Genomic DNA, 12,250 nt, shown 5'->3' with positions numbered 1-12,250 from the left:
AAGGAGCTTCAGTTGAGGAAATGCCTCCATGAGATCCAACTGTAAGGCATTTTCTCAATTAGTGATCAAGGGGGAAAGGCCCCTTGTGGGTGGTGCCATCTCTGGGCTGGTAGTCTTGGTTCTATAAGAGAGCAGGCTGAGCAAGCCAGGGGAGGCAAACCAGTAAAGAACATCTCTCCATGGCCTCTGCATCAGCTCCTGCTTCCTGACCTGCTTGAGTTCCAGTCCTGACTTCCTTTGGTGATGAACAGCAGCATGGAGGTGTCAGCTGAATAAACCCTTTCCTCCCCAACTTGCTTCTTGGTCATGATGTTTGTGCAGGAATAGAAACCCTGACTAAGACAGGCCCCTTCCCCTTCTTCATAACCCAGTGTCTGGGAATAGTAAAATTGAACCTTGAGCAGACTAGTTGTTTTGGTTCCATTCTCTCTCGCACTGCCTAGATCCTTCTTCTCTTCCAGATTCCAGGATGCCTCCCAGGCTAGAACCCAGACATGTGGGCCGCTGGCCTGCTGCAACAAAGGCAGGAGACAGGGAATCCCAAGCCTATGGAGGGGACCCCAGTGGGTCCTCTACTGAGGAGGTTACCCACCCTACTTGATACCACAGGAGGGAGCACACAGCATACTCACTGAGGTCAGGGCCTCTGACTCTGTCACACTGGCTCAGGAGCTGGGGAGATTCCCATAGCAACAATGGTATGCTAAATGAGCTTCATGGAGGCGTGGGAAAATGACTGTTTGTGGTAGCATAACTCCACAACAGCCTAGAGATATGAAAAAACCATTAATAGATTGGTGGCTAAGATGTCTGCTGAGGCCTGGGCTGATGCTGAGAACTGATAGTCAGACAGACAGACAGACAATATTAGATAGTATTTCAGAATCATAAGAGAAGTATTGCAGAAATACATAAGAGAAATTACCCAAACTGTGAAGGCTTCTTAAACACAATCATCATTGCCAAACATATGATTCTAAACAATCTCTCAACAATTAGACAAACACGTTTGAGCCTATCCTTATGTGAGCAGGGCACATCCCTGTGAGTCCCACTCCCATCTCTGGTTTCTGGGTGCGTTGGGAAAGGACTGTGCCATCCTCCACATGGCATTCCTTAGGAATGTTAAGATATTCACCGAGTTCATCGTAGTCTCCTCACAATCCCCTGCCTGCTCTCTCCCTTCCGTCTCCAGCAGTTTCAGAGTCTCTAAAAGGAGACACCTTTTCCTGTTATTATGGGTGAATAGTTTTCCTTTGAAAGGTAAGATTCCCAAGAGACTAGAGGTAAGGATCAGTGCTATGTCCCAACAAACTAGGACCCCATGCCATGGGCTTGGAGCTGAAGGTCTCCATTCATTGCCTCTCATCCTCCATGTGGTGACTATTGACAAGGTGATGGCTCTGTTTTTGTTTTGTTTTGCTTTGCTTTATAACTGCACAGGCATCTATCATTGTTCAAAAGAAAACGGGAGTCAAGAAACAAAATTTTGGGTTGGACTTGTTATTATGGTTATAGATTAGGTGTTTTTTTTTGAAATTTGAAGATGTTTTTATTTTGGGTTTGAACTTCTGTACATCACTGTATTCCATGAAACCATTAGGTAGGATTGTATTATTCTAAACATCCACACTCAAGTTGGATGCTACTTAGGGAGCCATTCTGTGTGATCATTTTTTTCCCTCAGCCCACTTCCCTTCTAATATATGGAGAAGATTTTCCCCCTTCCCCAGAGATGGATCAGCCAGATGCAACAACCTTACTCAGGAAGAGAAAACTGGACATATGAAATATCACTGACCATGGATAGTTCTCTAAAGTCAATGTTCTTAAATTTATTTCCTACTCTGAGGCAAGAGTGTACAGTAGGTGCTACCTCCTGCACTCTAATCCCAATGAACCCGATACCATCAGTGTGACATGACTGGGTTTCCTGCAATAGACATTACTGCCCCTAATGATGTATGCTGATGTGTTTCCCAGATTCTTAGCTGCCAGGCATGCGTCATTTGTAGCAACAATAAAACTACACCAAGAGCATCTACAGCTAGATTCAGCACACATTTAAGTTTACAATAATCCACTGTAGTTCTCCAAGATGTGAATAGATATCCTGAAAGGAGATATAGCCGAGATCACCTTGTCTGCATTATTCAATAACACGTAGCCACACTGTCCTCTGATAGCTCCATGTATAGCATTGCCCTGGTTTCCTTTTTGGTAAGGAGAGACAGTTGTGAAGTTTTCCACTAGTTTCTATCACAATGTCCCCTCCTGATTCAGCCAACCACTATGGGGATGATACCAGTTGGTGACTATGCCTCTCCTATATCTGTCTTCAGGAATTGGAAAAAGGGACTGTTTGTTTGGAACCCAGTGTGTTTACGACCTCCAAAGCCTGTCCTAAAACTGAGGCTTCACAGAAGGATTTGAGGTCTTTACAAAGTATTATCAGGTCAGATACAATGCCCAGTAATAAAAAATATTGATTTACTTTTCTGTAATTCATATCACTGTGCTTTGACAGACCCTTGTAGTTCCGAGGAAGCAAAGGGAGGAAATACAGAAGGGTAGAGTTGGTGCCAGAACTTTCCTCAATGGTACCCAGTCTCCATCATGCGAAGAGATCTGAGTTGTCAGGTCCAAGAATGGAAAACTAGTTGCGCCTCTATATGGCAGTCAATGAGTCTTTTGTCAGACCTAGATTCTTTCTGTAAAGCTCTATGACTCTAGAACTTTGTTTCCAACTGTGTGATTCATTGAGATGCATAGTTTTTAGTCTGCACAAGTGCTTTTTTGAGTGGCTACATTAATCTAGCTGCATGATATCTTTTTACTTGTAATTTCTTCACAATAATTTATTTTCATCTTTCAGAAAGGAAATAAAAGTTTTCATTATTATGTAGACCAAAGATAAAGTCTAAAGCCCAGAATTTTCTTTGCCTATGGTCTTGAGTACTTAGACACAGTGAGGAAACACTGTACACTCTTATGATCTGTGGTTATAAATACCTGGTCACACAAAGTCTTACCTTGCATTGCAGACACCCATGGATGACATTGTTTAAGTGGCAGGTTTGCTCTTCTACAAGACCTAGAAATAATCTCACCCCTATAACTATGACTTTTTATCACTTACAACAGGATCTGCAAAGCCTTTAAATTACATCTAGATTGGTGAACAAAAACAATCCCCAGTTCTTCCTTACATTGAGGATCTCTGTTCTATAAGGTCCAGCCATGAGGGAAAGCATGTATGAGCAATTCAACACATGGGATCAGTTCTAAGGTCAGTCCCGATGAGCTTGTGGACAGGTGAGCTGACTCTATTGGGCCTTCGTGTTTGCTTTCTCTTGCTTTGTCTTGGCAATCAAGAAAAGCAGCCTTCCACAGAGAAAGGTTATTAGAGGGGAATTTGGTAGTTACTCTTTTGAGACCAAATTCTGATATTTCAGTGGCTGTGACACTCCGGAAAGGCTTGGTTTCCTCAACTGTAAAATAGAACCAGCAATAGCCAGGGATGGCGGGGTCTTAAGAAAGTAAAGACCAGAAAAGTGACAATATGTCAGTTATTCTAAAATGCACAGAATTCCAAATTGTTATTATTTAAGCAGGAATAATTTTTTAAACCAATGGTACATTTCTGTGTAACTGTGAGCCATGCTTAATTTCCAGTGACACATGAAAAGATGAAAGCTCCAAGTCTCAATACTGATCTGTACACATTTGATATTGTTCTCAGGCAAGGAGACTCTCCACATATAACTAGCAATCCTGAGATCCTCTGTGGAACACAGAGGGGGTACTTTAAACATTCCATTGTGTTTTCTTTTCATCCCCCTGGAATGAAAAGAATAAGTTATAGAAACCAACTTAAATGTATGATCTTCCTGTTCTGTAATGTCCTGAAAGTCCATTGAGTTCTCCCTAAATGTGTATCGCAACATCTATCAAAGGGGCTGTTAATATGACTAAATCAGAACATGCATTTACAGCAGCTGTTCTCAACCTGTGGGTCATGACCCCTTTAGGGGTCAAATATCAGATATTCTGCATATCACATATTTTACATCACAATTCACAACAGTAACAGTATTATAGATATGAAATAGCAATGAAATAATTTTATGGCTGGGGTCACCACAATGTGGGAACTGAATTAAAGGCTCACACCATTAGGAAAGTTGAACACCACTGATTTAATTAAGGTGTTGGTTATGCCTCATATGCTGTGTATTCAATATGCTTCAAATCTTTCTTCTCTCACAGCCATTCTATCATCTCTGATTTATTTGAATAAAGATGAGATGCCCTCACACTGGTTAACACAAACAAGAACCTTCAGGCTAAAGCAGCCCACCACCAGTTTTTGTAAATAAAATGTACTTCCTCTCACCCATATGTTCACAAACCACAGACACCTGTGTTACAGGAACGGAGTTGAGTCTTTACACATATGCAGCATGGGTCTATAAGCTGACAATAATACCTGGATGCTTTCAAGAACAGTTCTATGATCCCTGATCAAGGTTGCCCTCCCTTTGTGTTGCTCTCCTTCCTCCTGGGAGCCACTTTGAATGGTGCAGTCACCACCTCATCATGGGATCCAGGAGTCTCATGATCAGGCCACAGATTCAACACCATCACAAAGCAGAGTTGTGAGAATTTTTGATAAAAAAAAATAAACCTTGACCAAGGCAGACCTGTGGTTCCCAGCCCTGCCTTTCTCCCACGTTGGAGCTATAAAAGCAGGAACCAGGACAAGAACACACCAAAATCTCTCTCCAGGCTGCGACTGACACTGGCAAGATGCAGGCCTTACTATTCCTGATGGCACTTCTCTTGCCTTCTGGGGCTGGAGCTGGTGAGTTTGTCTTCATCTCCCTAACCTCTGAGTTTTCAGAAACCGACCTTAATATCTTATCTTTGGTAACAGAGACCCTAACATGAGGTAGGATCTTAACCTAACATAGTCCAGGGGAAATCTGTAGGTCAAGGAAGAATGAAAAACTAATTCCCCTTCATCAAATTACTCTCTGTTCTGATGGGCAGCTCTTCTGTGGCCTTCCCTTAGTGTTGAGGAAGACAGGATGAGGGTGTGGAGAAACGCCTAATGGAATGGAAACCCAGAAATATGAATGGGCATTGTGTTCTGAATGAAGGATGATGGTGGACAGGGAGGACTGGGGAGGAAAGATCAACAGGAGAGAAAAAAACCAAAGGACATGTGGAGGAGCCTGAGCCCCATGTGAGGTGGGGTGAGCTTGGAGCAGTTGCTGGGCCTTAGCCCTATCTTTCCCTGACAGTGCTGTGTTGGGGTGTTCCACAAGTTTGTGACTAGGGACTGGGGGTTCTGTGTTTCAGAGGAGATTATTGGTGGTGTTGAGTGTGAACCACACTCCCGACCTTACATGGCCTATGTGAATACCTTCAGTAAGAAAGGTTATGTGGCAATCTGTGGTGGGTTTCTCATAACGCCCCAATTTGTGATGACTGCTGCACACTGCAGAGGAAGGTAAGAGGCTTCTCTTCCTGTGAGGAAATGCAGGAGCCAGAGTCCCAGAGCAGCAGAGGCCTGAGGAAGTTTCAAGATGGGCTCTCCTTACACAGAGAGGAAAAGGGAGCACAGGGCCACACACTGGGCCATCTCATGTGTGGTGTTCATTTTCAGAGGTCAGAGCTTTACCAGGGCTCTAGTCAGGAGGAAAACTACAGCTCTGGCTTGTCCTGGTGTCAGCAGAGCTCAGACAAAGGCTGGAGTGTAAGTCAATGCAGAGTGCCCATCAGCCATGGCCAAACCATGGTTTCAATCCAAGTACTGGGGGTTGGGAGTGGGGAGAATTTTCTGTCCTGTGTTTCCCTGAGCCACGTCCTTCTGGCAAGGCTGTGGTCCTGGGAGCTCCATCTCAAGACTCTCTAGGGGCTCTGCCCTGGGATAGAGAAGAAAGACGCTGGTGCCCCTCTCATTGGAAGGAATCCTACCCCCAAGACCAACTCTTTTCACTGCTGCGTTTCTCTTTCAACAGAAGAATGACTGTCACCCTTGGAGCTCATAATGTGAGAAAGAGAGAATGCACACAGCAGAAGATAAAAGTTGAAAAATACATCTTGCCTCCAAATTACAATGTATCTTCCAAGTCCAATGACATCGTACTACTGAAGGTGCCCTTATTTCTCTTACCCATCTCAAGTCTTCCATCCTTAACTCTCCACCTGGCTCAGACCTTCTAAATTCTCTCTTGTCCATTTCCTTAGAACTTAACCTCTGAATTCTATGTTGTTGCTGCCCCAATGGGAAAGAACCCATGGCCAAGCATCCTTTTTTGGTTTGACTTCTTTTCTCTCTTCCTTCATCAGCTTAAAAAGCAAGCTAACTTGACTTCTGCTGTGGATGTAGTTCCCCTGCCTGGCCACTCTGATTTTGCCAAGCCTGGGACGATGTGCTGGGCAGCTGGTTGGGGGCGAACTGGAGTGAAAAAACGTATCTCACGTACCCTGAGAGAGGTAGAACTGAGAATCATGGGGAAAAAGGCCTGTAAAGCATATAGGCGTTACAAGGATAGCCTCCAGATCTGCGTGGGCAGTCCCAGAAAACTGGCATCAGTATACATGGTGAGTACACACCTGCTTTTCCTCCCTTCATCAGGCAACAGCATCAGAGGAGGAAGTGTGCCGAGCATTTCTCCATGGCAGTAACCAATGCCTGTGTTCTTAGGCTGCTATCCCTTAGGGAACTGAAATTATCCCTCTTGTTCCCATCTGCCTATGCCAAAGCCCTTCCTTAGCCTTCCCATGAAGCTCCAGAATAGAAATGAAGGGAACAAGGGAAACAGTCTCAACACTGGGACCAAGCTAGAGGGAGCAAAATCAATCATTAAATTCCTAACTTAAAACCCGAAGGGAGCCTGGAACCCTTACTACCCTATGGAGTTAGCTATGATTGGGGGGGGGGTCTGTAGTTGGGGGAAGGTGATCTATGCTCATAGTCTGATTTTTCTCACCTACAGGGAGACTCTGGAGGACCTCTAGTGTGTGCTGGGGTGGCCCATGGTATTGTATCTTATGGACGCGGAGATGCAAAGCCCCCTGCAGTCTTCACTCGAATTTCCCCACATGTGTCCTGGATTAACAGAGTCATAAAGGGCAAGTAGTGAAAAGCCTGACCTGTGTGTGTCAGAGTCTTCAAGCCAGAGCTCTTCTGATAACCCTTGGGTTCAACAAAGCATGTGTCCATCCTGTCACCTGCTACCCTCAGCATGTCCCCCGCCTGACCCCAGTCTGCTTCCAGCGTGTCCCCAAGATGATCTGAAAAATAAAGTCTGAGATGATGGACTGTTCCCTGTAATGCACCTCAGTAAAGACCTAACCTTCAGCAGCTGTGTGACTCCACTCTCGGCTCTAAACACTCAGCCCCTCTCTATGCTCAATGAAGAATTGACTTGAGCTACTATCTTGTCATGTTTGCAATCTCAGCTACTGGCATAGGGTGTGACACTGTGGATTACTGAATATTAATTAACATGTATGGCTGTGGACAGTAAGATTTCACATCCAGGGTAATGTGCACTGTTCTATTCTTCCCTCCACTGTCCTGTCTTCTCATCTTCTCCCTCCTCGTCTCTCAGCTCTTCTGCCCACAAACCCCATGCCTTAGTCACTCATCTTTCCACACATCATAGCAGACTCCATGCCTAGGTCAGACATGGCTGCTGATCCTTGTGTCCTCACCACCTACCCTGCCATCACCATCCTCTCAGTATTGCACCTGCAGCTAGAGCAGAGCCTGCCCTCAGAGGGTCATGGAACATGACTGTGGCTGCAGCAGTCACAACAGGAGAGCATCAGAACTTTCTGGAACCAAATACAGGGCAGAACTAGCCCTGATGGGAAGAGACCATCTAGTACTTAGCATGTACTAGTACTTGGCATGGTGGCTCTAGACCTGCATCTGAGCCACACCCATTCAACTGTCATCTTCCTCAAAGATCCAGGCTTTCAGAAGGATGCCTGAGTTAGGCNAACTTCTAAGTGGCCTGCTCTCCTCTTACAAGCCAAAGCCCCCATTGTCCTTAGTCAAGGGAAACAAGGCTTTTACTACAGGGTTCTGTGGATTCTGAAGGGGAAAAGACCACACATGAGGTCTGCTGTGCCCTAAAGAGGCTTAATATGATGGGCATGGCCCTCTGGCTACTATACAATGAAAACTGCTGCCAAACCAACCCCTGACTAGGACCTCAGCACCTTAGCCCTCCCCACAGCCTGCAAGACTCTTGGATGGGTTTCCATCTTCAGCACTGTTCAGTACAGATGTAAACATAGCTACCAAATACAATACTGACTATAACTTCTGTTCTAACTCTATGGGAGCAGGGAACATACATGGGAATTAAAGAACCTAAAAGGATCTTTAAGAAATTAAAATCTGTGTCAGATTATATATACATAAGTGACCTTTGTTTGTTTTTTTCTAACTCTTATTTATAGTTGTGTAACTAAATGGCACAACCTTTTTTTTCCATTTTTACTTAGATTGGTGTGGTTTGAACATAGTCTCACAGTGTAGTTCAGACTGACTACCAAGTCATGATGCTTCTGCCTCAGACTCCCTAGGGCTGGGACCCCAAGCATGCTCCACCACCCCTGGCTTATACAAAAGTCTCAAAATGTGAAACACAAAGCAAAGACTGTAGCTGTGTCTTGTCTTAGCAGAGGTGAATGCTCACTAACCTGCAGCTGAGGGCACACAGCCTCTTTCCCCACAGTCTAAGAAGGTCATGTACTTGGGACAGTCTTCCTCCCTGAAGCTGGGCAACTGGAGGTGAAGAGAGAGTGATTGCCCCACCCTGCAGCCTGGCCCACAGTAATAGGGGAGCAGGTGGAGACTCCTGAGAGCTGGGCTGAAGGCACAGGCTGAATGGCTTCCAGAAAAGACACCTCTACAGAGCAAACCCCATCACATGGTCCTCTGGTGACCCAAAGGCTCCAAAATCAAGATAAGAGACTCATCAGTTCTCATGACTTTTAACGGTCATTCTTAGGCACAGTGGAAGGGGGGCAAAAACTGCAGGCCCAGTGGACACTGGGAACAAGAGAACAGTCATGGTCTCCCGGGGTCAGCGAGGGACACATGCAGATAAGGACACAGGCACCCGTTATGGGTACAGTAGCAGTGCTGAGCAGCCTAGCTTAAGAAAACCTCAAAGAGTATCCTAGCAGCAGATACACACTGAGGGTGTCCAAAACAAAGGACAGCTCAGCCAACAGCAGCTGAAGGAAGGATCCAAGAAGTCAGCAGGTGTTCACCCAAGCTTGGCAAAAGTAGAAACATAGCCCGGAAGCAAAAACAGGTAAATCTGAAGACGCAAAAAACACAAGAGTGCAATGGAAGGGATGTAAGTGCTAAACAGTGACTAACGAAGAGTCACATTCAGAAACAAACAAAAGCAAAACAAAAACCAAAACCAAAAAGTTCACAATGAGGAGAATCCAGTCTCTGGTGAGCAGGGGTTATTACTCTCCTGCAGCAGGTGTTACCACCTGACCCCATCTGTTCTTCTGCCATCCAAAGGAAGGGTTTTATTAATTAGTTTGTAAATGAAAATTTCTAGTAGCTCTGGAAACATTTTTAGGAAGGAAAGAATATGACCTTATATCGTTTTTAAGCACAAACAATGTTTGAGTTTTATTTCATTCTGATTTGTTTTATATAAGGTCTTGCTTGGAGCCCAGGCGAGTCTTGAACAAGTACCATGCTCTTGCCTCAGTCTCCTGGGTACTGAGGATGCCAGTGTGCACCACTCTGCCCAGCTTTTCATCCTATAATACAAAGCTACTAGCATGGAGTTGCTGTTGTGCACAGAATACATCTTGAACATCTTAATTTCTTCTAGTGCTACATTACTAAATTCTTTCCTCAGAAACAAATCCTAAACTTGACATAGTAGTGCACGCAGGTAATGCTAACATTAGGGAGGCAGAAGCAGGGGGAACAGGATTTGAGGCATGGCCTCATTTACATATGGAGTTCATAGCTAACCTGCGCTACAAGAAAGCCTGCCTGCCTCAAAATAACAGCTGAGAGGGGAGGGGAAAGAGTAGGAAGGAAAGAAGAGGGAGGGAGGGAGGGAGGGAGGGAGGGAGGGAGGGAGGATATGAGTCACTCCTGGGTGACAGCTGTCCCAGCCAGAGCTGCACGCACTCTATAACACATTCCATTGTAATAGTCCAGTTTTCCCAACAGCCTTACAATGATGTACATAATTGAAATTTTGAATATATTCTGTATAAAATATTACACTGTAAATTAATCAAACCTTTTGAACAGTTTTTGTGCTCATATCTTGGAACACTGGGCTCCAGGTAGTGGTACTGCCCTTGGAAGGTTGTAGAACCCTAAGAGGTGCAGTCTCATGGGAGGAAGCTGTTTGGTATAGGCTGGTTGTGAAGTTTCATGTCAGAGTGGCACTTCCTGTCTGCTGATACAGTGCGACTCACCCTTCACAGTCCTGCCACAATGTCTTTCCATCATGAACTGTGTCCTCAAACTGTAGCCATAAGAAGGTTTCTTATCACACCTTTCATGGAGCAACAAAAACAACAGGTTTCATCAGTCACTGCCTTAAGTAAAGGCAGCATCTCCTACTGACCCCTTTCCTTTGTAACTAATCACAATCCCAGCTTCCTGATCTTCAAACCATCATTGAACTCTGAAGTACACAACATAGACAGCAGCCAAGGGAGGCAGCAAAGGAAGCAGAGTTCTGGGAAACTGTAGCAGACAAAGAGAATGCAGGAAAACCATGGGGTCAGTGTTTATGAGGTTGATGCCCTGCTGGGAACTGAACCTTATCTCCTCCCCCACCTACAGCCAAGCCAAGAGATATAACCCAATGCTGGTGGACCTGAGCCATGGTGTTGTGGAGCCGGCTCCCTAGTTCTATATGACCTACCCCTCCGTTTTCAAGGACACAAGAGGAAAACCTTGCCTTGGGCTCTGGGGCTTGCTCTCACCCATACAGAGCCGCCAGACAAGACATCTCCAGCTCCAGTTCCTCCTCTTCCCTGCTAGTGATGCAGTGTCAGAGGACAGCTCTCAGCATTAGCAAAGGAAAACACAGGACTTGCAGTTACATTCCCACCTAGGAACTAAACATCCCGTCGGTCTCCAAGAGAAATGGCACTGCACTGTGTGGCCTTCTCTTCATTAGACTCCTTCTGAGTCCAGGGAAGCATCGAGCAGATACTTAAAATGTGTTTAACAGTTAATGGTAGAATGATCATGGTCTCAGTTTCTATTCTACATTTGTAAACAGACAGTAGTGGTATTTCCCAGGGTAGTTTAACAACAAAAGAAAAGGTGACATAGTTTAGAACCACCCAGGCTTTTGGAGAAAACTGCTTACCTCATACCCATAACCCTAACCTCCCCTCACACTTACCAAGAATATTTCTCTAGGATGGTTAAGCAGAAAGGGCCCTTAATTTAAAGTCAGAAAGATCTAATTCTAAACTGTAAGAGCTAAAGGTCAGGCCAACAAATTGAAACAGTAATAAGTATTTGAAGGGGTTGCTAGGAGAGTAACAATGTATCTAACGGAATGACACTAAATTGCATACACAGTCTGAGGAAACGGTCATGCCATCTCTTCTCTTCCAGGTTGAAGTCCCTGAGGTCCTATCCTAGACTTGGCTTCCTCCTTTCGTGTTTGTTGTTTTTTTCTCTCTGTCTCTTCTTCAGACAATAACCACAGGTTCCAAGAAAAAGAAATGCGAGCTAATGTCAGATTTTAGGTAACCCTTATTCAAGAAGAATGCTGTTCAAGTTTTAATAAATAGTGTAATAACATGGAATGAAATAGCATAAAACTGTGTATATTGTTTTTTTCTTTACTTTTTAAAATTTCCATACATCAAAATATGATCATATCCATTTCCTAACTCAACCCCTGTACATGTCTATACATGTATATGTCCTTAGAGTCTTTTTCCAAAACACATTTCCTAGTGAGGGCTATAATAATCACAGCCTCTGTGCTCCTGGATTCTCACTGCAAAGATTATCCTCTACCCAAGATTCTAGGGATCTACAACAAGTTGCCCTAACTAGGAAGTTAAGATCCCTTCATATTCCGTCCTGACACTCCTAACCCACGCGGAGGCACAGTTGAGGATCTATCTGAGTACCTGGGAGCCAAGAGTCCAGGCTTCAGTTTCACCTCTAGTAAAACAGTGGTATTCCCAGGGAGTGTCC

The 12,250-nt window shown here is 44.6% G+C and overlaps 1 protein-coding gene across 2 annotated transcripts; it reads left to right on the top strand.

The window, feature by feature from the left end:
* Positions 1–4,809: 4,809 nt before the first annotated feature.
* On the top strand, positions 4,810–7,151 carry LOC110309194 (mast cell protease-like protein). 2 transcript variants are annotated; one of them, XM_021181686.1, is made up of 5 exons: positions 4,810–4,864; positions 5,365–5,515; positions 6,027–6,162; positions 6,358–6,612; positions 7,008–7,151. In XM_021181686.1, exons 1-5 carry the CDS (start codon positions 4,810–4,812, stop codon positions 7,149–7,151), a joined length of 741 nt encoding a protein of 246 aa, XP_021037345.1. The 2 variants fall into 2 exon arrangements, with proteins under 2 accessions (XP_021037345.1, XP_021037346.1); XM_021181687.1 differs by lacking the exon at positions 6,358–6,612.
* The last annotated feature ends 5,099 nt before the right edge of the window (positions 7,152–12,250 follow it).

The sequence above is a fragment of the Mus caroli genome, chromosome 14 (genome assembly GCF_900094665.2).
Source record: "Mus caroli chromosome 14, CAROLI_EIJ_v1.1, whole genome shotgun sequence".
Taxonomy (NCBI): Eukaryota; Metazoa; Chordata; class Mammalia; order Rodentia; family Muridae; genus Mus; species Mus caroli.
The sequence above is the reverse complement of the archived record's forward strand: the minus strand, read 5'-3'. Positions and strand labels throughout refer to the sequence as shown.